At 42.8% G+C, this 25,823-nt stretch overlaps 1 protein-coding gene across 2 annotated transcripts in view; it reads left to right on the top strand.

The window, feature by feature from the left end:
- Positions 1-3,000: 3,000 nt before the first annotated feature.
- The window catches only part of podn (podocan), a 110,068-nt gene continuing 87,245 nt past the window's right edge, over positions 3,001-25,823 (top strand). Inside the window, exons 1-3 of one of the 2 annotated variants that reach the window (XM_085982810.1) lie at positions 3,001-3,272; positions 4,940-5,199; positions 6,688-6,781. In XM_085982810.1, the coding sequence (XP_085838936.1) occupies positions 4,948-5,199; positions 6,688-6,781 (346 nt within the window). In that variant the 5' untranslated portion in view covers positions 3,001-3,272; positions 4,940-4,947. Of the gene's footprint in view, positions 3,273-3,352; positions 4,474-4,939; positions 5,200-6,687; positions 6,782-25,823 lie in introns of those variants that run through there. The other variant, XM_085982809.1, reaches the window with a different exon arrangement.

Here is a 25,823-nt window from a genome sequence, read left to right as displayed (position 1 = left end):
CATGGCAGATGCAGTATAATGGGGATAAATGCGAGGTTACCCACTTTGGTGGCAAAAACAGGAAGGCAGATTATTATCTGAACTGCAATAGACTGGGAAAAGGGGAAGTGCAACAAGACCTGGGTGTCCTTGTGCACCAGTCACTGAAGGTAAGCATGCAGGTGCAGCAGGCGGTTAAGAAGGCAAATGGTATGTTGGCCTTCATAGCGAGAGGATTCGAGTACAGGAGCAAAGATGTCTTGCTGCAGTTGTACAGGGCCTTGGTGAGACCACACCTTGAGTATTGTGTGCAGTTTTGGTCGCCTTATCAGAGGAAGGATGTTCTTGCCATGGAGGGAGGAAGATTCACCAGACTGATACCTGGGATGGCAGGAATGACATATGAGGAGAGATTGGGTTGATTGTGCTTATATTCGCTGGAGTTTAGAAGAATGAGAAGGGATCTCATTGAAACTTATAAAATTCTAACAGGACTAGACAGACTAGATGCAGGAAGGATGTTTCCAATGGCGAGGGCGTCCAGAACCAGGGGTCACAGTCTAACGATAACGGGTAAGCCATTTAGGACAGAAATGAGGAGGAATTTCTTCACCCAGAGAGTGGTGAACCTATGGAATTCTCTACCACAAAAGGCAGTTGAGGCCAATTCATTAAATATATTCAAGAAGGAGTTAGATATATTTCTTAAGGCTAAAGGGATCAAGGGATATGGGGAGAAAGCAGGGACAGGGTACTGAATTTGGATGATCAGCCATGATCTCATTAAATGGCGGAGCAGGATCGAGGGGCCGAATGGTCTACTCCTGCTCCTATCTTCTGTGTTTCTATGTTTCTATGACAATTAGGGATGGGAAATAAATGCTGGCCTTGCCAGTGATGCTCACATCCCATAAACGAATAATAAAAATGTCAGGATGCTGCGTGACTGGGAGGGGAACTTGAAGGTGGTGGTGTTCCCATGCGCCTGCTGCCCTTGTCCTTCTAGGTGAAAGAGGTTGCGGGTTTGGGAGGTGCTGCCGAAGAAGCCTTGGCAAGTTGCTGCAGTGCATCTTGTAGTGCACTGCAGCCACGGTACGCCGGTGGTGGAGGGAGTAAATGTTTAAGGTGGTGGATGGGGTACCAATCAAGCGGGCTGCTTTGTCCTGGATGGTGTCGAGCTTCTTGAGTGTTGTTCGAGCTGCACTCATCCAGGCAAGTGGAGATTTCCATCACACTCCTGTCTTGTACCTTGTAGATCGTGCAAAGGCTTTGGGGAGTCAGGAGGCGAGACACTCGCCGCAGAATACCTAACCTCTGACCCGCTCTTGTTGCCACAGTATTTATGTGGCTGGTCCAGTTGAGTTTCTAGTCAATGGTGACCCCCAGGATATTGATGGTGGGGTATTCGGCCATGGTAATGCCGTTGAATGTCAAGGGGCGGTGGTTATACTCTCGCTTGTTAGAGATAGTCATTGCCTGGCACTTGTGTGGCGCGAATGTTACCTGCCACTTATCAGCCCAAGCCTGAACATCATCCAGGTCTTGTTGCGTGTGGGCATGGACTGCTTCATTATCTGAGGAGTTGTGAATGGCACTGAACACTGTGCAATCATCAATGAACATCCCCATTTCTGACCTTATGTTGGAGGGAAGGTCATTGATGAAGCAGCTGAAGATGGTTGGCCCAACCATCTTTAGCTCCTTCATCAACACGGTCTGGCATGGGGCTGTTCACTGATGATTCTGCAGTGTTCATCTCCATTCACAACTCCTGATTATGGGGTAGCCCATGCCAGCCAACAGCAGCACCAGAGTAGTATCCAGGCTTGGGCTGAGAAGTGGCAGGAAACATATGCACCACATAAATGCCAAGAAATGACCATCTCCAACACCCTGCCCTTGTCCTCCATGCAGCACCATCATTATCGAGTCTCCCGCCATTACCATCTGGGATTCACCAGCAAGGCAGAAGCTGGGTAATTTGCAAGAACTTTGCTCCTGACTTCTCAGGGCTGTGATGGAATACTCACTACACCACCTGGATGGGTGCAGCTGCAACAATCAAGTAACTCAACACTATCCGGGACATAGCAGTATACTTGATCGATTCCCCTGCCGCTGAACTCAATAATCACTCACTGCACCATGGCTGCATTTGCACTATCTACAAGATGCACTGCACCAACTCATCAAGCTTACTTCAATAGCATCTTCCAGTCCAGTGACCTGTACCACAAAGAAGGGCAAGAGCAGCAGTATCATGGGAACACCATCACCTCCAAGTTCCCCTCCAATTCACACACCACCCTGACTTGGAAACATACTACAGTTCCTTTATCGGCGCCGGGTCAAAATTCTGGCATTCCCTACATAACACCATCATGGAAGCACCATCACCACAAGGACTGCAGCAGTTCAAGAAGTAGGCCCACCACCACCTTCTAAGGGCAATAAAAGCAGCCTTGTCAGCATCGCTCACATCTCCAGAATGAATATAAAAAATTGGTTGCTCTTCTGAGATTGGTGCTGAGGCACATTGTTTAGAGAGTTTTATTTTGCACCTAACTGTGATCTCCCTAACCAGGGAGAGCTTGGTGCTGATAATATGTACCCAAAATGGAAAGTGTTCCATCCCTCAGCTTGATGAGTACGATACTCTACAGAGTACAGGGAATGAAGAAGCATGAAAATTACTGAAGGTTTTAGGTAGGCAAAGGCTAATTTAATAGACTGAGGCAAAACATGTCACAGCTGAATATAAGTTCTATGAAAGCAATTCATACTAACATCTAACTTTTTATTGCATTAATTAGCAAGTAATAATAAATCCTATAAATAAAAAGCATGCTTTAAGGTCTAGCCAGAATATGGCAGCATGTTAAAGAAGAACTATTTGATTCTAATTGAGGAAATATGGTAGATTACTTTGTGTGGTCTCAAACATGCATCTCATGTGTTATAGAGTCCCAAAAGAGCAAAGCAACACATTCCTATAAATCATAGTCATACCATGAGCATTTGAATCAGACACTGTTGTGAACGCTTATTCCTTTAGAGAACTTTGCCGAGGTAGGTATATTATCAATGGTAGATGCAAGACTCAGATTTGATTGACAGTCCAACCTAAACAGAAGTAATAGAATCTGACGGCACCTCATTACTGAAACTTCGAGCCAGAGTAACACCCGGCAGGAAGAAGAGGCAAAGCAATACCTTTAGGTCATACTTGGGAGGATTGTTTGCATCTGTGCAGTTGAATTGGCTCTGTATGCGTTGATTTTAAACGGATTCAGGTGCGTATCAGTTTGCATAACATTAGGGCAGAAACTTGTTCAAGTCATTTTTTTATATGAATCCTCTTGTGGTTGTTTATTAGTAATTAGCTGGAAATGTAAGTTTTTAACTTGTTAGCCAGAAAATGCAGTCACCCCCTAGAATACTGAGTTAATGGGAATTCAGATTAATATACAAATTTGTTCTACAGCAGCATTTCCTTTTAACTTTTTGAAAACATGGTAATGGTGTAAACAATTATACATTAGTGGTGTATTTGCTAATGCAGTAAGTTAAAACTAAATATACTGACGGCTAAAATCTAGAACAGGAAATGATTGTTACTTCACCTGGAAATGTAATGAGTTCTTGTTATAAAGGTAAATTAATACAGTGAGAATAAAGTTGCAGCTACATCTGTACAGATACTGGCTTTTGTTTTTCTTACTTATGAGGTATTTAGATGGGTGTAATTTACTGTAAGACGGGTTCAAGGTGGGGTCATCAGAATCCTGATTGTTGCAAAAGGGAGATATTAATCAATTCCAGTCACACTAAAGCAGTTTATGTTGGGAAACTGTTATTTTACAAAGTAAGACTTCAGTTACCCAGACTGGTCTAAATCAAACAGCTACCTCTTTAAATAGAATGCAATTTTGTCAGTCCTGTTAGTGATTATCTCAGTGCTTAGTAAATGGTACAGAAAATTCTGGTTTTAATTAATGACACCAGACAAGATAAAGCACTTTTAAAATTTCATTGAAATGGAATTCAGTAGTTTGTGTTAAATTTAATACGTGGCATTTTCCTGCTTTCACTCTGAGTGATGTGTTATTACTGAGTCCGACATGTTTCTCTGTGTTATTAGGGCTCTGAGCCAAACAGAAAATGCGTGATTAGATATAAAAGGAGTCTGTTTGATAGTATGCTTTGGCCTGGATTTTCAGAGACTTTCCCTAGAAATGTCTTTGCAGAATTGCGTTTTTCCATATGATAGCTCTAGAGTAGGCCTGGGCATTTCTTTTTGACGTTTCTGAAGAAGGCGGAAGTTCTGTTTGGAAATCGATGCATAGTTTGTCTCCATATTTTGTTTCACATCTGGAAAGGATCTTTCCTTTCCTCTGAAAAACTTCTCTAAACCCAGAGCACTTTGGAGACATAAAAAACACTTTTTCTCACTGTGAAGCTTAGCACTGAATTAATTGTTAAGAGTTGATGAAGGTAGGTTGGCTGTATCCTCTTTCTGAAGTAACAATATTAATAATAATATTAGTCATTTTCAGTTTAATGTAAAAAATGTGCAGGTAAATAAAAGTCAAATGTATAAAAATATTTAACTTTTACTGTGAACTGTTCAAATATGAAATAATACCAAACTGAAAATGTATTGTGTATGTTCATGTACTTTATATCTTAATGTGTATATCGTGATGAAGAATGAAATATTTTGTGGATTATACATTTGAAAAATTTACGAACTAAATATATATATTTAATAGGTTAAATTGTACCTCAGTCCAACTTCATTTTTTAGCATTCTTGATAAGTCAAAACAATCAGGATTCTTCAGAAAATAATTATATTTAAATAATAGAACTTAATTAAAATGAAACCTTTTATCAGGGAGGATGAGACATTCCGCCCTAACTTGTATGTGTTAAAAATTAAATGAATTGCGTTGCTTTAGGGGGTAAAATGAATTGGAGCAGCGGTCACCCATTGTTGCTGTGGCTCCTGAGCTTCAGTTGCGGTGTTATATGCGAGGAAAATGATTTCCACGACTCAATAGAGAATCACACAGTAGAGACAACTCCTCCTGAAGTGCAAGTACCATATTGCCCCGCTGACTGCAGCTGTAACCTGGATGGAACCGTGGACTGTGCCGGAGTGAATCTAAAGGAATTTCCCCGGAACTTATCAAAGTCAATACTGCACCTGTCATTGCAGGTAAGGGATAACATAATCCCTAGGAATAATCTTTGTGCTGTTCCTCTGCAAAAAATAACTATTGGCTATGTCTGTTCTTCCCTATGATTGGTAAGAGCTGCGGTAAATGTTTCCCTTTGGGTGCATTTGATAAAGTAACGTTTGTAGCTATTGCTTCTTCCCCTACCCCGAGTTTTCCCTCTTCCCCCTCCTGACTCATGCTAGTGTTCTTCATGTTGATGCAGGCTGAACCTTCTCTGGTATTTGACCTAAGTGGACTCGTGTGAATTTTAGCAATTAGCGTCAACAGGCTATCTGACAATACAGCTGAGCCTGGCAGGCATCGGATCGCTGGATAATGGTTAGGAATAGGGACGCAAAATGACGTTTCTCCTGCCTGGATCAGGCATACTGAAGCCAGTTATGGTGCCCCTACCTCCACCGTATTGAGATTAGCGAAGGCCAGGCATCAAACCGCATCTTCCTGGTCTGTGTAGATCAGTTCGACACTGGGCAGTGCATTTACCAGCTCACCCTCCCCATAATAAATTGTTTTAATGTATTAAGCGCCTTGGGAAATTTTACTACGTTAAAGGTGCTGTATAAATGCAAGTTGTTGTTGTATTCAAATTCTCAAAGTTTGACACTCCATTTCATGCCAAAATAACTTCACACCAAAATAACTTTACAACTCCTAAATGACTTAATTGTTGATAGGGCTTTTTGGTAAACTGTTTTATGCATTTAGAAAATGAGAGTTCACAGAATTAATAAATGCAAAATGACGATTGTAATTGTCATTATAAGTGACTTAGGTCATGAGATGTCATAAATTATTTTCTGGTGAAAAATAAACACCCATAAATAAACCACAAATTATATCTGTGGCATAAAACAGAATCCATTCCAAAATGATGGCATTCCCAAAAACCCTTTCACTAGAGTAACTGTATTGAAAAAAGATTGGGATATGTTTGGGTAGACCGAAAGTGGCACAAGAAAGCTAATTGTTAACTAAGCATGAAAATTGCTAGCAACTACTTCACTCCAATTATCAGAGACCTTCCACACAATGGATACATCCACTATACGCTGTATCTCAAAAAATGCTATAAATTGTCTCGAAGTTGGCCGACAGAAGTGAGTTGTTTTGAAACTCACAGAATGTGTCCATTGGCATTTCAAGCATGCTTCAGCCATCTCTTTAATATACCATGATCAGATGCAGAAGAATCTCACTGGGGAATGCCAATTAGTATTAATACAGTGTTTGCCTCAGAAAAGGTATGTTATGAAAGTAGCCCATTAATGTAATATCCACTGAAGTTAAATACACAGAATATGCCCCAGGACGATCATGTTCTATTTTGTTTTAAACCTGTAAACTCCCCTTCACTGGGAGCTATACTGAGACTCCCCACATCCAATTCTCTATTTACAAACTGTGGCGAGTAAGTTCGGAGCTGCTGGCAGGAACTCAAAGAACTCATGTCATTTCTTGTTATTTAGAACAATGTTTTAGAGGTGATCCCTATGGAGGAGTTATCAAGGCTTCAGAGTCTGGAGACTTTTAATTTACAGAATAACCGGCTTACTTCAAAAGGTAAGGAAAAGCTTTCATTTTGTGCCGGTTCCAATAAACATGGAAAAGCTCAGGCCTCGTACAGACAGTTATTCATCTGGCAATACATCTTTAATCCTATAATGTGATTAAAATTGTTTGCATAAAGTGTATAAGTCATAACCAGATGTTCAATTTGTGCTATTTATTAGTGCGTTTACAATCTGGTTTAAAAAAAAAAAAAAGTTTGGCTCTGAAAGGGGCATTGGTATATTAATCTTCTAAAAATGTTTTGTAATTCTTTATTCATTTATTTACGTAAAGAAAGAACCATGAAGTAAATTGCATTATTTTGATGAAAACTTTTTTTTTCTGGCTCACTTCCCTTCCCACGTCAAAAACGATTTGGCAAATACTCTTGTCATGGAGGCAGTGCTCTTGCAAGAGGTTGTATTTTAGAGTTACTGTTTTTGTTATTTTTTCAGTTTTTAAAATATTTGTTTTTTTCTAAATTTCTTTTTTTTAACTACACTTTTAATTTAAATGTCTCTATCTTTAAGTTTATTAGTCCCATATTCACACACTAAAGATGAGCTCCAGATAGGCAAGCAGGAAATCTGCTCATATAAGTCTCCCAGTGCCATTTCATATATGGCTGCTATCCAGGATGACAGGTTTTCCGTTATCCCCTCCTTCCATGTAAGGACTTGGGATCTGGTCAGTTCCTCCTGATGTCATTAGTTAGAATAAGACCTTCCTGGTCCTCAGTGTGAAAGGTGCTTTACAAGCCCATTATTATGTTTTGTTTTTCATTTGGCAATTGGGCATTGCTAGAAAGGCCAGCATTTATTGCCCGGTCCTAGTTAGCTTTATACAACTGAGCGACTTACTAGGTCACTTCAGAAGTCAACCACGCTGGTGTGGGAACTGGAGTCACATATAGGGGACAGCAGGTTCCCTTCCCTAAAAGACATTAGTGAACCGGTGGGTTTTTACGACAATCTGACCGCTTCATGGTCACTTTTATTGCTACCTAATTTTTTTTCCATATTTTTTTTAAAACTGAATTCAAATTCTCAAAGTGCCAAGGTGGAATTTAAACTCCCGTTCTCTGGATTATTATTCCATGCCTCAAGATTACTACTCCAGCAACATAACCACTACACTATCGTACAACCTGTGTTGGTAGATCTTGGTGCGTGGAAGATCTTCTTGGGTCCCCTGAAGCAGTACCACAATTATTTCCACAGATACTGATATGTTGTACAAGGATGTTCCAGAGACCTGATAAAGTTGCAAGATCTTTTTCTTAATCTTTCCTCTTACCTTATCTATCTCTCATATTTATAAATCTTTTAAAATCCAAACTTGGTGTCACCTAACCACTACTTCTTGATTTATTTTTCCTATTCTTCTACTCTTTTCAACTCTGGTGGTGCACTGTACTATAGTTCTTAGCTATTCCCCAGATTTCTCAAAAAAATGGTCCTGATATTACTCTGTAAGATACTAGTGCATGAACACTTAATATATCCATCCTAAATTCTTCTTTCTGCTATTTAGTGGAAGTGATAACCATTTTTAGCAGCAACATAATAGCAAAAGTTTGCATAAGCACAAATAAGTAAAAGGGTAATGAAGAAGGTTTTGGACCACTTGGAGACTTGACATTAATGAAATGGCAGAGATGCTTAATAAGTATTTTGCATCAGCTTTAAAAGAGGGATGTAAAAGCAGGACTGCGGGAGCACCAGGGGAAGATGTGAAAGAGCCACCAATGATTCTAAAGGACTTTGTATTAAAAAAAGTTAATGGGACTAAAATTAGAAAAATCACCAGGCCCAGGTGGTATGCATCTCAGAATACTGAAGGAGGTTGGGGAGGAGAAAGCGGAGGCACTAACCATTATTGTCCAAAAAAACGGTGGAAATGGGAATTATACCAAAGAATTGGAGCGTGGCAAATGCTATACCCTGCTGAAGAAAGGAGAAAAGGATAAGCCGGGAAATTATAGGCCAGTTAGTTTTACCTTGCTTGTAGACAGACCTCTATAGTCCCTAACATGGGATTAAATTAGCGAACACTTAGAAAGGCATGGGCTAATCAGGAACGGACGACAGGGATTTGTAACGAGGTAAGTCTACTAATTTAATTGATATTTTGAGGAAATCACAGAGTGTATAGATAAAGGGAATGTAATGAATGTTGTACATATGGATTATCAGAAGGTGTTTGATAAAGTGGTACATACGTGACTTGTTAACAAAATTGAGTCACATGGTATTAAAGGGAATACAGTTGCATCGAAAGAGCAATGGCTAGAAGACAGAATACAAAGATTAAGGATAAATTATTATTTTCTGGATTGGCAGGATGTGGGTTGTGGTGTTCCAGAGATCTGTGCTGACACCTCTTTTGTTTTGCATTTATATGGATGATTTGGACATAGAAGAGGAATGATATTGAAGTTTGCTGATTGTACCAATTAGGGAGGCATGCAAACTGTGAGGAAGAATACAGGAGATTGCAAGAAGACATAGACAGGGTAGCTGAGTGGACAGATGTTTTTCAATGCAAATAAATATGAGGTAATACATTTTGGGAAACATAACAGTGGAAAGATATATACCCTAAATGGTAAGATACTTAACAGAGCTGGGAAACCAAGAGATCTAGGAGTGCAGATACATAGATCTTTAAAGGTGGGAGTGCAAGTACAAAGGGGCATGAAAAGGTAAGAGGGATTCTGGGTTTTATACAGAGGGGCTTTGAATATAAGAGTAAGAAGTGATGTTGAATTTGTACAAGACATTGGTTAGGTAACTTTTGATTAAAGTGTGCGGTTTGGGCTCCCCATTATAGAAAGAATATCAGAACCATGGCAAAGGTCCAGTGAATATTTACTAGACTGATACCAGGAAAAATAAGTTATAATTATAAAGAAAGGTTAAAAAAATTGGTCTTTTTTTCACAAAGATGGTTAAGGAGAGATCTAATAGCAGTTTAACAAATTATGAAAAGTTTTTGTAGAGAGGGCAAATAGTGAAAGATCGTTTCCACTTATTGGTAACAAGGTGATATGAGCCCAGGATTATCACTAGAAAAACAAAGGGGAAAGTTAGAAGAGAGTTTTTCTACGTAGAGGATTATCAAAACATGGAATGCTTTATGTGGCTATTGAGAAAAGGACTGTAAAATCATTTAAAAAGGAAATTGGACAAGGATTTAAAAAGGAAACATATAGCAAAATGGGATTTGTGTTGAGAACAGTGGATTGAATGGCTTCCAGTGCTGAAAATTCTATGATTCAAAACTTTACAAGGAGCTAACAAGGTACTTAATAGTATAAGTGTCAGAAAGTTTACTAGTCCAACTGTGGAGTGCTTAATACTAGAAAAAATGGTTTAACTTCAGTAGAACTATTTAACCAAGCCCAGCAAGTCCTCATGAACTCTATTATAGGGCATTGCAAGGGCATCTTTGGTGAGGGAGAACAGCACCCAAATATGCCAAGGAGGAGGCACGAATGAGACCATGTGACAGAAATGGGGAATGCTGTGATAATTGCTAGAAAGACCTAGACAGAAATAAGAAAATGTTGAACAAATCCACATGAACATGAGGAAAACTTATAGTTGCAAAAATCAAACATAACTAGTATGGTGTTGGAACATAAGAACATAACATAAGAAATAGGAGCAGGCGTAGGCCATTTAGCCCTTCGAGCCTGCTCCATTCAATAAGATCATGGCTGATCTTCTACCTCATCTCCACTTTCCTGAACTATCCCCAAACCCCTTGATTCCCTTAATATTCAAAAATCTATTGATCTCTGTCTTGAATATACTCAATGACTGAGCCTCCACTGCCCTCTGGGGTAGAGAATTCCAAAGATTCACCACCCTCTGAGTGAAGAAATTTCTCCACATCTCAGTCCTAAATGGCCAACCCCTTATTCTGAGACTGTGACCCCTGGTTCTAGACTCCCCAGCCAAGGGAAACATCCTCCCCGCATCTGCCCTGTCAAGCCCTGTAAGAATTTTGTATGTTTCAATGCGATCACCTCTCATTCTTCTAAACTCTAGAGAATATAGGCCTAGTCTACTCAATCTCTCCTCATAGGACAATCCCCCGATCCCAGGAACCAATCTGGTGAACCTTCGTTGCACTCCCTCTATGGCAAGTATATCCTTCCTTAGGTAAGGAGACCAAAACTGTACACAATACTCCAGGTGTGGCCTCACCAGGTCCCTATATAATTACAGTAAGACGTCTTTACTCTTATACTCAAATCCTCTTGTAATAAAGGCCAACATACCTTTTGCTTTCCTAATTGCTTGCTGTACCTGCATGTTAACTTTCAGTGATTCGTGTAAAAGGATACCCAGGTTCCTCAGAACACCAACATTTCCCAATCTCTTACCATTTAAAAAAGACTCTGCTTTTCTATTCTTCCTACCAAAATGGATAACTTCACATTTCTCCACATTATATTCCATTTGCCATGTTCTTGCCCGTTTACTTAGCCTGTCTATATCCCCTTGAAGCCTCTTTGCACCCTCCTCACAACTTACATTCCCACCCAGCTTTGTATCATCGGCAAACTCCCATGAGCCCTAATTTTGTTTAATAACCTCTTGTGTGGCACCTTATCGAATGACTTCTGAAAATCCAAATACACCACATTCACTGGTTCCCCCTTATCTATTCTGCTCATTACAACCTCAAAAAACTCTAATAGATTCGTCCCCTTTCATAAATCCATGTTGACTCTGCCCAATCCTATTATTATTTACTAAGTGCCCTGTTACCACGTCCTTAATAATAGATTCTATCCTTTTCCCTACTACTGATGTCAGGCTAACTAGTCTGTAGATCCCCATTTTCTCTCTCCCTCCTTTCTTTATTGGTGGGGTTACATTTGCTACCTTTCAATCTGTGGGAACCGTTCTAGAATCTATGGAATATTGGAAAATGACAACCAATGCATCCACTATCTGTATAGCCAACTCTTCGAAATCCTAGGATGTAGGCCATCGGGTCAAGGGGATTTATCGGCTTGTTGGAAGTAAAAATAGCATCGCTATGCAAGTTCCATTATAAATGGCTGGTGGGAGAAGGAATGTAATGAAGGAAGAAATTTCCATAGGCCAATCCACACTGCTCCCGTGTTTGAAGGCAGAACTGGCACAGAAACAAGGGCGCAGTGTTGAAAAGGTGCTGGACCCCCAAGAACATAAACAACTGGCTATTGTTGTTTAGGAAGGAGAAGTTGGAAGTGTAGGGTTTTTTTTCATTTTTTTATGGGATGTGGGCGTCACTGGCAAGGCCAGCATTTATTGACCATCCCTAATTGCCCTTGAGAAGGTGGTGGTGAGCCGCCTTCTTGAACTGCTGCAGTCCGTGTGGTGAAGGTACTCCCACAGTGCTGTTAGGGAGGGAGTTCCAGGATTTTGACCCAGCGACGATGAAGGAATGGCGATATATTTCTAAGTCAGGGTGGTGTGTGACTTGGAGGGGAACTTGGAGGTGGTGGTGTTCCCATGCGCCTGCTGCCCTTGTCCTTCTAGGTGGAATAGGTCGCAGGTTTGGGAGGTGCTGCCAAAGAAGCCTTGGCAAGTTGCTGCAGTGCATGTTGTAGATGGTACACACTGCAGCCACGGTACGCTGGTGGTGGAGGGAGTGAATGTTTAAGGTGGTGGATGGGGTGCCAATCAAGCGGGCTGCTTTATCCTGGATGGTGTCGAGCTTCTTGAGTTGTTGGAGCTGCACTCATCCAGGCAAATGGAGAGTATTCCATCACGCTCCTTACTTGTGCCTTGTAGATGGTGGAAAGGCTTTGGGGAGTCAGTAGGTGAGACACTCGCTGCAGAATACCTAGCCTCTGACCTGCTCTTGTTGCCACAGTATTTATGTGGCTGGTCCAGTTAAGTTTCTGGTCAATGATGACTCCCAGGATGTTGATGGTGGGGATTTGGCGGTGGTAATACCATTGAATGTCAAGGGGAGGTGGTTAGACTCTCGCTTGTTGGAGATAGTCATTGCCTGGCATTTCTGTGGTGCGAATATTACCTGCCACTTAGCAGCCCAAGCCTGAACGTCATCCAGGTCTTGTTGCATGTGGGCATGGACTGCTTCATTATCTGAGGAGTTGTGAATGGCGCTGAACACTGCAGTCATCAGCGAACATCCCCATTTCTGACCTTATGTTGGAGGGAAGGTCATTGATGAAGCATATATGTGGGATAAATGGTTCATTCTCGGACTGGCAATCAGTAACTAGTGGTGTTCCACAGGGGTCAGTGCTGGGTCCCCAAATCTTTACAATCTATATTAACGATTTGGAGGAGGGGACCGAGTGTAACATATCAAAGTTTGCAGATGATACTAAGATGGGAGGGAAAGTAGTGAGTGAGGAGGACATAAAAAACCTGCAAGGGGACATAGACAGGCTAAGTAAGTGGGCAGAGATTTGGCAGATGGAATACAATACTGGAAAGTGTGAGGTTATGCACTTTGGCAGGAAAAATCGTAGAGCAAGTTATTATCTTAATGGCAAGAAACTGGAAAGTACTGAAGTACAAAGGGATCTGGGGGTCCTGGTGCACGAAACTCAAAAGGTTAGTATGCAGGTGCAGCAAGTGATTAAGAAGGCCAATGGAATGTTGGCTTTCATTGCTAGGGGGATAGAATATAAAAATAGGGAGGTATTGCTTCAGTTGTACAAGGTATTGGTGAGACCGCACCTGGAATACTGCATACAGTTTTGGTGTCCATACTTAAGAAAGGACATACTTGCTCTCGAGTCAGTACAAAGAAGGTTCACTCGATTAATCCCGGGGATGAGGGGATGGACATATGAGGAGAGGTTGAGTAGATTGGGACTCTACTCATTGGAGTTCAGAAGAATGAGAGGCGATCTTATTGAAACATATAAGATTGTGAAGGGGTTGGATCGGGTGGATGCGGGGAGGATGTTCCCGATGATGGGTGAAACTAGAACTAGGGGGCATAGTCTTAGAATAAGGGGCTGCTCTTTCAAAACTGAGATGAGGAGGAACTACTTCACTCAGAGGGTGGTAGGTCCATGGAATATGCTGCCCCAAAAAGCTGTAGAAGCTACATCATTACATAAATTTAAAACAGAAATAGACAGTTTCCTAGAAGTAAAGGGAATTAAGGGTTATGGGGAGCGGGCAGGAATTTGGACATGAGTCTAGGTTCGGATCGGTCATGGCCCTGTGGGTAGCGGAGCGGGCCCAGGGGCCATGTAGCCTGATCCTGCTCCTATTTCATGTGTCTAATTCTGTTAGATTCAGGAGATGGTTCTGTGATAGTAGATTGGCGGTTAGGATCAGATCAGCCATGATCTTATTGAATGGCGGAGCAGGCTCGAGGGGCCGATTGGCCTACTCCTGCTCCTATTTCTTATGTTCTTAAGCCCAATGGAAGTGCCGGTTTCCTGCATGCACTGCACATGCGTGGGAAACCAGCACTTCCGTTCCCCTGAAAGAAGGGGTTCAGAGGTCGAATCTGTGCGCAGGAGAGGCAGCGCGTGCGCATCGAACTTACGTTTTTTATGTTCTTATGTTCAACTGAAGATGGTTGGGCCTAGGACACTGCCCTAGTTCTGTGTAGCTTGAGGGCAGCTCTAAATTTGTGGTATGTACCATATTGGTCAGGCATTCTGGAATTGACACTATATTTTATCAGAATATTTTCACATACATTTATTGTTCCCAAATACACATGAAATACCAATATGAATGTTCTTATTCTCCATCTGAGTCTAAAGAGCAGTATTTGCCATAGTACCAACTGTTATCAGCAGCAATACACACACCTTTGAGAAGGTGGACAGTAATGTTCAAGAAGAATGCAGGGTGAGGCACTGAGCACTACCGAGGAAGGGGTAGCAGTGATAGTGGTGGATGAGGGGCTAGCTGGCGCAGGGTGGAGGTCAAATGTATTCATTGACCCTGCTGAGTTATATGCCTATATACAAACCTTCGTGGGCCTGCTTTGAAAGAAAGGCTGGTACAAGAGGTCCATATGCAGGAGCTACTTGCATCCATGTTGGTGACAGTGGATGCTGGTCTGGGTAGTGTGGAGTAATCCAACACCCATTTATGTACTGCCATCTCTCACAAGGTAGCCCTTCATCAACCATTGTCACTGCTTGTTTTGGAGGATAAGCCAGGGTTCTCATAGGTGAATTTGATCTAATTAATCCATCATAAGTTTCACATAATCTATAATAACTGTCAGACCTCATCAAATCCTAGTGAATGCACAGTATGTGATCTATAGCGTGTTATACTGTTCCCCATGTGTCCTGAATATTACTATCCTAACTACCCAAATGATTAAGTTGGATCACATTCTCACATTCTTGATACACATGCTAGGATTTTTTTATTGAGAAACCTAGATGGTGGCCAAGGTCTGTAGTATAGAACACCGTTAAAGAGTAAGAAAACAGGTAAGAAAATCAAGAAATAGTGGTGATCACAAGTGTTTTAAAACCTTGTGGATTGATTGAGAGGGGTAAAGAGTTCCACAGTTTTGGGGTCCTAGAGAGAATTAATTAGAGTAGGAGCCAGTGCAATGAGTCCTGATTTCAACATGCTGATGATATAGGGCGGAGAAAGAGCTTTTATGATGGCCTATTTGTTTTATTTTTGATGACTTATTTTCATATAGATACATAGAAGATAGGAGCAGGAGTAGGCCATTCAGCCCTTCGAGCCTGCTCCGCCATTCAATGAGATCATGGCTGATCATCCAAATTCAGTACCCGGTCCCTGCCTTCTCCCCATATCCCTTGATCCCTTTAGCCTTAAGAAATATATCCAACTCTTTCTTGAATATACTTAATGAACTGGCCTCCACCGCCCTCTGTGGCAGAGAATTCCACAGGTTCACCACTCTATGGGTGAAGAAATTCCTCCTCATTTCAGTCCTAAATGGCTTACCCCTTATCCTTAGACTATGACCCCTGGTTCTGGACTCCCCGGTCATCAGAAACATCCTTCTTGCATCTAGTCTGTCCAGGCCCGACAGAATTTTATAGGTTTCGATGAGATCCCCTCTCAATCTTCTAAACTCCAGTGAGTATAAGCCCAATCGACCCAATCTCTCCTCATACGTCATTCCTGCCATCCCAGGTATCAGCCTGGTGAATCTTCGCTGCACTCCTTCCATGGCAAGAACGTCCTTCCTCAGGTAAGGCGACCAAAACTGCACACAATACTCAAGGTGCGGTCTCACCAAGGCCCTGTACAACTGTAGCAAGACATCCTTGTTCTTGTACTCGAACCCTCTTGCTACGAAGGCCAACATACCATTTGCCTTCTTAACTGCCTGCTGCACCTGCATGCTTACCTTCAGCGACTGGTGTACAAGAACACCCAGGTCTCTTTGCACTTCCCCTTCTCCCAAACTATTACCATTCAAATAATAATCTGCCTTCCTGTTTTTGCCACCAAAGTGGATAACCTCACATTTATCCACATTATAGTGCATTTGCCATGTTTCTGCCCAATCACCCAACCTGTCCAAATCGTGCTGGAGTTTCACGACATCCTCCTCACAGCATACCCTCCCCCCCAGCTTTGTGTCGTCTGCAAATTTGGAGATATTACATCCAATTCCCTCGTCCAGATCATTAATATATATTGTGAACAGCTGGGGTCCTAGGACCGATCCTTGCGGTACCCCACTAGTCACTGCCTGCCACTCGGAAAATGACCCGTTTATTCCAACTCTTTGCTTTCTTTCTGCCAACCAGTTCTCTATCCAAGTCAATACCTTGCCCCCCAATCCCATGTGCCTTAATTTTGCACGCTAATCTCTTATGCGGGACCTTATCGAAAGCCTTCTGAAAGTCCAAATACACCACATCCACTGGTTCTCCCTTATCTATTTTACCAGTTACATCCTCAAAAAATTCCAGTAGATTAGTCAAGCATGATTTACCTTTTGTAAATCCATGTTGACTTTGTCCGATCCAGTCACTGCTTTCCAAGTGCTCTGCTATTACATCTTACATAGCGGGCAAATCATTTAAAACAGAGATGAGGAAGAATTTCTTCACTCAAAGAGTGGTGAGCCTGTGGAATTCCCTGCCACAGAGGGCTGTGAAGGCTAATTCAATAAATATTTTCAAGAGAGAATTGGATATATTTCTGAAGGCTAAGGGGATTAAGGGTTACGGAGAAAAGGCGGGGACGGGGTACTGAACTGGTAAGATCAGCTATGATCTCAGACGAAGATCAGCCATGATCTCATTGAATGGCGGAGCAGGCTCGAAGGGCCGAATGACCTACTCCTGTTCCTATCTCTATGTATCTATGTATCTATGTATCTTTTATAATGGACTCTAGCATTTTCCCCACTACCGATGTCAAGCTTACCGGTCTATAATTCCCCGCCTTTTCTCTACCACCTTTTTTGAATAGTGGGGTAACATTAGCTACCTGCCAATCCATGGGTACCGTTCCAGAGTCTATCGAGTTCTGGAAGATGACCAGCAATGTATCTACTATTTCTAGGGCCACTTCCTTAAGTACCCTGGGATGTAGATTATCAGGCCCTGGGGATTTATCGGCCTTCAGTCCCATCAATTTTCCTAACACCATTTCCCTACAAACACTGATTTCTTTCAGTTCCACCCTTTCATCAGACCCTATGTTCCCCGGCATCTCTGGGAGGTTATTTGTGTCCTCCTTTGTGAAGACAGGACCAAAATATGTATTTAGTTGGTCTGCCATTTCTTTGTTCCCCATTATAAATTCCCCCGATTGTGACTGCAAGGGACCTACGCTTGACTTCACCAATCTTTTTCTCTTCACATATCTATAAAAGCTTTTACAGTCAGTTTTTATGTTCTCTGCAAGCTTACTCTCATATTCTATTTTCCCTTTCTTAATTAATCCCTTTGTTGAATCCTAAACTGCTCCCAATCCTCAGGGTTATTGCTTTTTCTGGCCAATTTATATGCCCTCTCCTTGGACCTTATGCTATCCCTAATTTCCCTTGTTAGCCACGGTTGGGTCACCTTTTTTGTTTTATTTTTATGCCAAACTGGGATGAACAAATTCTGTAGTTCATCCATTCGGTCTTTGAATGTTTGCCATTGCCTATCCACCGTCAACCCTTTGAGTGCCATTCCCCAATCAATCCTACCCAACTCGCTCCTCAGACCATCATAGTTTCCTTTATTTAAATTGAGGACCCTAGTCTCCGAGTCAACTACTTCATTCTCCATCTTAATGAAGAATTCGATCATATTATGATCGCTCTGACCCAAGGGGCCTCTTACAACAAGATTGCTAATTAATCCTTTCTCGTTACATAATACCCAGTCTAAGATGGCCTGATCTCTGGTTGGTTCCTCGACATATTGGTCCAGGAAACCATCCCGTAAACACTCCAGGAATTCCTCCTCCACAGTATTGTTACTCATTTGGTTGGCCCAATCTATATGTAGATTAAAGTCACCCATGATGACTGCTGTGCCCTTATTGCACGCTCCTTTAATTTCTCTTTGAATGCCATCCCCAACCTCCGCCTTACTGTTTGGAGGTCTATAAACCACTCCCACTAACGTTTTTTTCCCCTTAGTATTTCTCAATTCTACCCATACAGATTCCACCTCATCAGAGCTAATATCCTTCATTACAATTGTGTTAATCCCTTCTTTAACCAGTAATGCTACCCCACCTCCCTTTCCTTTTTGCCTATCTTTCCTGAATATCGAATACCCCTGGTATTTTTCTTGATTGCATGTAATTTGAGATTCGCACTGATTTACAGAGTGGCACAGCATGTCCATGTGTGTGCTTTAGATTATAAATGTCATTGAATGCAGATAGGATGTTATGACGCCTGGACAATATATTAAAAATCATGAGATTTGGTATAGAAATCGAGTTGCTATTTTTTTCCCGCCCCGACCCTCGCTGACCTGTGCTCCCAGACAGGAAGCGCGTTCCGCAACCTTTGCTCCCGGACAGGAAGCGCATACAGCCGTCTCGAACCAATTACTGGCATAAGAACGCAAGAACATAAGAAATAGGTCTGATCACAAAAAGCAAAACAAAAGGATCTCTGCACACATGGGGTGTGGATCTAATTTCCCCACAACAGGCCTCTGGATTACTAGTCCAGTAACATACCCACTACATATGTGTGAGGGCATACATTGGATGAGCATAGGATTGGCTCAACCATGAAGCCTTCCATGGTCATGCAGCCTGCCAACAATAGCTGTCTGGGTTAGTACATAAGGAATAGCTACTTTGGCAATGTATGAGAGGGCATGCAATGCCTGTGAAACCGTACCCCAGCATGAGTCAGTGATTTCAGAGGAAGAGAGAAGAAAACAGAAGGATGAAAAAATAGTCTCTTCAGGAAAACAGACCCAGAAAATAGATTCGTGTTGGGGCGAGGAGAGTGAGTGGAGTATTCGTTTCTTGCTCCTATTCTTGCGTTCCTACATCTGTAAAGTTCACATTAGAGGCTGGATTCCAGTAACTACACCCGCAAGATTCTGTTCAATAATGGCCCAGATATTCCGATCGCAGGCCTCCCGCAGGCGGAGGGCTGCGATCTGGAAAAATCTGCGCCCTTACCTGAGGGCTCCCGGGAGGCGCAGAGTTCCGATGCTGGGCCTCTCCAAACTGCCAGTGCGCAGGGCTCACGTATCCCAGAGGCGCAGGCGGTTCGCAGCATCTCTGGGAACATGTGGGCTATGGGGAGCCAATCAGAGAAGGGAATCTCCCTTCATACATTTGACAGGAACACCTGAATGGAGATCACCCCCAAAACATAGTAAAACTTCAAATAAATTTATATTAAAAAATCACATTTTTAAAATGACTTGAAATTACATAAATTAACTACAGTGTTTTAAACAAAAATTTAAATTTTTGAAAAAAATAATTAAAGTTTTTAACGGGGCTATAAATAAACTTACCTTTCTTTAAAGTATTTTTAAATGATAAATCAGTGGAAATTAAAAAAAAAAAAAAAAAAACTTTTTTCAACTCTTATCCTGGTAAAAGCAGGCCTTATGCCTGCTTTTACCAGGCGCAAGAATTGTAAGTGTTTTCTGCGGGTGGAGGGTCTCCAAAAAGCAGAACTATCCGCCCGCAGAGGCCCTTCTCCCGGACAGCCAGAGGATCTGGATCGGAAATGCCGGTTTCCAGTGCATGCCTGAAACTGGCATTTCCAATGTCCCTACGGGTGGGTACACAGCGCGTACCCACCTGTAGGAATCAGAATATCCGGCCCAATGACAAATCGTGGCCAGGCGTTACAAAGCGCAGCGTTTTCGGAACAAATCCTTAAAGCAGCTTCTCTGGTTCTGATAGCGTTCACCTATCATCAAGCACTCATTCGGATCTCAAACACTTCCAATGAAACAGAGTTTTTTTTTGTCTCAGCCATCTGTGAAAATCTTGGTAACTTCCTCCAGTGTCCTCTGTCATTGCGGTAAGAAGTTACATAGAAACATAGAAGATAGGAGCAGGAGTAGGCCATCCATCCCTCGAGCCTGCTCCGCCATTCAATGAGATCATTGCTGATCATCCAAAATCAGTACCCTGTCCCTGCCTTCTCCCCATATCCCTTGATCCCTTTAGCCTTAAGAAATGTATCCAACTCCTTCTTGAATATATTTAATGAATTGGCCTCCACTGCCTTCTGTGGTAGAGAATTCCACAGGTTCACCACTCTCTGGGTGAAGAAATTCCTCCTCATCTCTGTCCTAAATGGCTTACCCCTTATCCTTAGACTGTGACCACTGGTTCTGGACTCCCCCGCCATCGGGAACATCCTTCCTGCATCCAGTCTGTCCAGTCCTGTTAGAATTTTATAAGTTTCGATGAGATCCCCTCTCATTCTTCTAAACTCCAGCAAGTATAAGCCCAATCGACCAAATCTCTCCTTATACGTCATTCCTGCCATCCCAGGTATCAGTCTGGTGAATCTTCGCTGCACTTCCTCCATGGCAAGAACATCCTTCCTCAGATAAGGTGACCAAAACTGCACACAATACTCAAGGTGTGGTCTCACCAAGGCCCTGTACAACTGCAGCAAGACATCCTTGTTCTTGTACTCGAACCCTCTCGCTATGAAGGCCAGCATACCATTTGCCTTCTTAACCACCTGCTGCACCTGCATGCTTACCTTCAGTGACTGGTGCACAAGGACACCCAGGTCTCGTTGCACTTCCCCTTCTCCCAATCTATTGCCGTTCAGATAATAATCTGCCTTCCTGTTTTTGCCACCAAAGTGGATAACCTTGCATTTATCCACATTATACTGCATCTGCCATGCTTCTGCCCAATCACCCAACCTGTCCAAATCATACTGGAGTTTCTCGGCATCCTCCTCACAGCACACACGCCCACCCAGCTTTGTGTCATCTGCAAGTTAAACGTTTTTCAAGCATTTAACCATCAGTTTTTTTCAAGTCTTAATACCTCTCCGACAGACTTCCCATTAGAAAGCATCTTGAGTTTTTTTTTCTACTTATTTTTAAAAAAATCTTCCCTCTTTTTTTTGCAGTACAACCCCCTTCCCGGTTATAGTATTAATTTGGATGTGCAAATAAAAAAGACGGTCAGATCGCAGGAGGGAGACTCACTTTGGAAAATTTACCTCCAGATAACAAAGTGACCATCCAATACTCCACTCCACAATCAGTGTGCTTTATTCCTCTGTGCCTGCGCAAATCACACTTTTTCGCACATGCACAAATCCGCACATTTCGTGAGATTTAGGCGTTCCATCACCAGATCACAAATGAAGCTTTATTTCACTCCAAAATCACGTCTCTCATGATGCAATCAAGAGAGTTGGCAATACTGTTAACTATGGGTAGAAAGTTACACCAATATTGATACATCTCTCTCAAAAAAAAATGTAACTTTTAAATAAGAACACTTGAACAAAAAAGATAAAATCTGTATCAATTATAAAGTCTAAGGCCTAGAAATCCGATAGCGCGGGAAAACGGCCGGTGCCACCATGGAGTGAGGTTACCTCCCACCCATAAAAAGGGCACAGGCAGCACCATTATTTTGGTGCTACCTGCTGATTTAAATGATCGGAGCACAGCACCGACCGTGCAACGCACTGTTTTGGACGTCACGCTCAGCCGGAGGCCCAATGTAGCGTGGCCGTACCGTCCCTGGAGCAAGAGCAGCGATGTCTTAAAGCTAGCCTGTCATTTTAGAAAGCAGTCTCGAGCCCTTAAAGTTGAACTGCCATCTAAAATGAAAAAATGAAAAATCATTTAATAATAGCCCTTAGAACTCAACTGCCTTCTGAAAAAAAAACATTGAAAATAATTCCAAAATAGCAGTCTCAGCTCTTAAAGATGAACTGCCTTCTACATGTAAAAAATGGTAAAAGTGCTTCAATACCAACACAAATGGCTCAGCAAGCCAGGGAAAGGGCACCCAGGGTCTCTCACGCAGCACCCCAGCTTTGCACAGGGGGTCAACACTGGAAGAGAGGTCCTCTACCCACAGGGGCCAGGAGATCTCCAAAAAGAAGGATACGGGATCAGATCACCGAGGCCGTCACTGCCAGCAGTGTCACCCCCAGGACCTGGCTGCAGTACCCAAAGAAGTTTTGTAACCTCAGACCAGTGGTCAAGGTCTGTGAATGCATCTTCAAAAGCCGTCTCCTACCAACTGCACCACTATCCTCACACACTGCTCAATACAAGACCTCCCCCCCGCCCCGTCACTCACCTACCAACAATCTCTACCAAACACGAGACACACCTCCCATTCCTAGCTTCACCTCACCCCCTTGGAGGAGATGGTGCTGGCCATCCTTAGCAGGGGCATGACTGAGCCTTGGCCAGTGGTGGGACTAAAAGCATACCTGATGCTGGTAACCTCATACGTTATCTTCCTTCTCACACTTCCCCCTCATCCCACAATATCTTCTGATTTACAAGGTGCATATGGTGTAAGCATGCAGCGCTTGCTTTCCCGCCCTCCCCTCACTACAACTCTACCCCTTGTGCTTTCTTCAGTTCACACACCCAAGAAATGCAGCACTGCTCAGCCGAGAGGAGAGTGAAGAAGAAACACCGTCACTCGTTTTCACACTCCCAGCCACCAGCTCCTTGAGGTCATCCTGCAAGGCCATCTGCAGTAACCTCACTGAAAGTCAGCAGCCTTCCATTAGTCATGCTACAACCACTGGGGTAGCACAGCGTGACATCAGTAGGATAGGCAAGGCACACACAAGACAGTCACTAAGGAAATGCATAAGGGTGATTAGTTGATTTCTTGATGTCATATTGGATGGACAGATGTATAAAGTTGGATTGGAAAGTTTGCTTTGTGGTGGCTTTTATTTCAGCATTGTGGCCAAAAGGACGCTGTGATGGTCAGCAACAGAGGGAAGGTAAGGTGTGGGAGAAATGTTGAAAGGAGAATTGGGGTTGTGGTCAACGATACCGCCGACGGATGATTCCATCCTGGATATCCCGGCCAAAAAGGGGCTGTCTGCGTGCATCCTTCCTCTGCTTCTTCCTCTTCTGCTTCCTTCTCTTCTGCTTCTTCCTCTTCCTTCTGCGAGCCTCTGCTTTATTTCCATGTGCCCCCCAGAACTGTGATCTCAATCTGAAACATTGGCCGGAATTTTGCCAGCGCTGAGAGGATGGGATCGGAGGCGGGTCAGCTGTGAAATTTCAAATGATTGACAGCAGGTCGGGACCCCGCTGTCAAGCCGCCGCCACACGAGTCTCCCAGGTGTCGGGTCTGTCAGCACTGAACCAAGCGGCGGGGGAGGCAACTTAGATCATTAGCTGGATTGTTAAGAGGCAATTAAGTCTTATTTTAAGCTTACCTTTAGATTTTTCGAGTTTGCCAATGGCTTCCCTGCTGCACGGGGATCACGTCAGGTAAGGAGGTCGGGTGTTGTGTCAGCATGGGATGATTTCTTTACTTGACAGCTGAAAATGGTCTCTAAAAGCTCCCATTTCATAGCTCTTCACATTCCAAGGTTAGAAGCTGTTGTTTACTGCATTTGGATCACAGATTGAGCTTTATGCAAGTGTTTGGAGCAAACTCTCTGTCCAGTGTCACCTCATTGGAACAACCTCTCCCACCATTGACAGATCGCTTCTGTCATCTCAACCTCACCTGCCATCTATTGTATCAGCATCGGTGCCACTGAAAAAATCTCACCTTGGTCCTCAGAGTCCCACCATGATCAGCCCCAGCACTAGCATCACTGGGCACACCAGCAGCACCAACAACAACACCAACCTTTTCCGCAATCACCTGATGCTGCACAGGACACAGAGCATCAGCACCCGAGCACATTTCTGCCGGGACGCCAGGGATGGCCTCACCATGGCCACATTTACTTCACTTGACGCTGCACACCCTGGCTGCCACATGAGGCACCAGATTGGCACCACCCCACACCAACACCATAAAGCATCCCTACAATGCCCAAGCCATTCCTTTCACACTCATCACCATTGCTGGAGGTACCGTTATTGTTTTGATTTCTTTTTGGGTTCAATAAAGACTCATTTCTGAAAGAGAATGTTGTTTAATCTAAAGTCTTGTTCAAGACTTTCTACAGCTTTTTACAGAACACACTATGCTGTGATGCATCTAGAATGAAACTGAAAGTAAAACTCCTCTGGACTGCTTGTCTCTCACATGACCTCTGCTGGTCAGGCACAAGTAATCAAAAACACAGACAAATATGCTGTAAGGCATAAGTAATCAAACACAGACAAATATCATCACTATTTGCTGATATTACATCTCCCTTTCTTAAAACAAAAGTATTTTACTTTTAACTAACAACATTTAATGAACTTACATTATCATTATCATGATCAGGGTTTTTTACCCTTGCTTTGTGTGTTCACATGAAATATGTCAATACACTAGAACTTGAAGAAAGAATAAGATAACATTACTTCCTTCTTTAACAATAGTCCTTAAATTTGCTCAATGAGTCTCTCAGGAGGCTTCACGTGTCTTGAGGATTTTCTGATTGATTGTCCTTGAATCTGAGTTGTTGCCTCAGATGATTGGTTCTCAGCTGTGTGATCAGGTTGTTCACCAGTATCAGTCTCTTGACCTGCTGTGGCTGGTCCCATGAGAAGATCTCGACGATTTCTTCTCAGAACAGCACCCTCATCTGTCTGAATGGTGTATGATCTTGGTTGAACTTCACTCAGGACAGTTCCCTTCTGAGTCCATGTGTTTGTTTTGTCTTTCAACCTTACTTGGTCACCAGTGTGGAGTTCAGGTAGGTTTTGTGTTCCTCTGTCATAGTAGTACTTTTGCTTTTCTTTCTGTTGCTCTTTGAACTTCCTCACTTTCTCCCCCTCTTTTGTTTTCAGGAGGTTCTCCGGGATGGGTAGGTTTGACCTTAGCCGACGTCCCATCAGGAGTTGGGCTGGTGACATACCACACTCGAGCGGCGTTGTGCGGTATACAAGCATGCTTTGGTAGAAGTCAGTTCCACTGTCTTTTGCCTTGTACATCAGTCTTTTCATTGTCTGGACCGATTTTTCCACTAGTCCATTGGACTGTGGATAGTGAGGACTTGACGTTGTGTGGACAAAGTCCCACTCTTTGGCAAAGTGTCAGAAATTTGCATTGTTAAACTGGGGTCCGTTGTCTGTGAAGACCTCGCTTGCCACGCCATGTCTGGAGAATATGGCTTTCATACTTCTTATCACAGCTTCTGCAGTGGTGGTGTGCAGTCTACAAACCTCTGGATACAGGGAGTAATAGTCTGTGACGACAAGATAGTCCTTCCCTTGACATACGAATAGGTCAGCACCTACCTTCTGGTAAGGTCTGTCTGATACTGGGTGTGGCTTTAGTGGTTCTACCGGATTGCTTGCTCGATATTTCAGGCATATTGTGCAGTTTGACACCTCATTTGTCACATCTTGGTTGATTCGTGGCCAGTACATCACCTCTCGTGCTCTTTTCTTACACTTTTCGATTCCCAGATGTCCTCCATGGATCTTTTTTAGCATCTCTCTTCTCAGACTCTTTGGGATAACTATTTTACT

This window comes from Somniosus microcephalus, chromosome 3, assembly GCF_052327205.1.
Source record: "Somniosus microcephalus isolate GS21.2 chromosome 3, FLI_Smic_1.0, whole genome shotgun sequence".
NCBI lineage: Eukaryota > Metazoa > Chordata > Chondrichthyes > Squaliformes > Somniosidae > Somniosus > Somniosus microcephalus.
The sequence above is the reverse complement of the archived record's forward strand: the minus strand, read 5'-3'. Positions and strand labels throughout refer to the sequence as shown.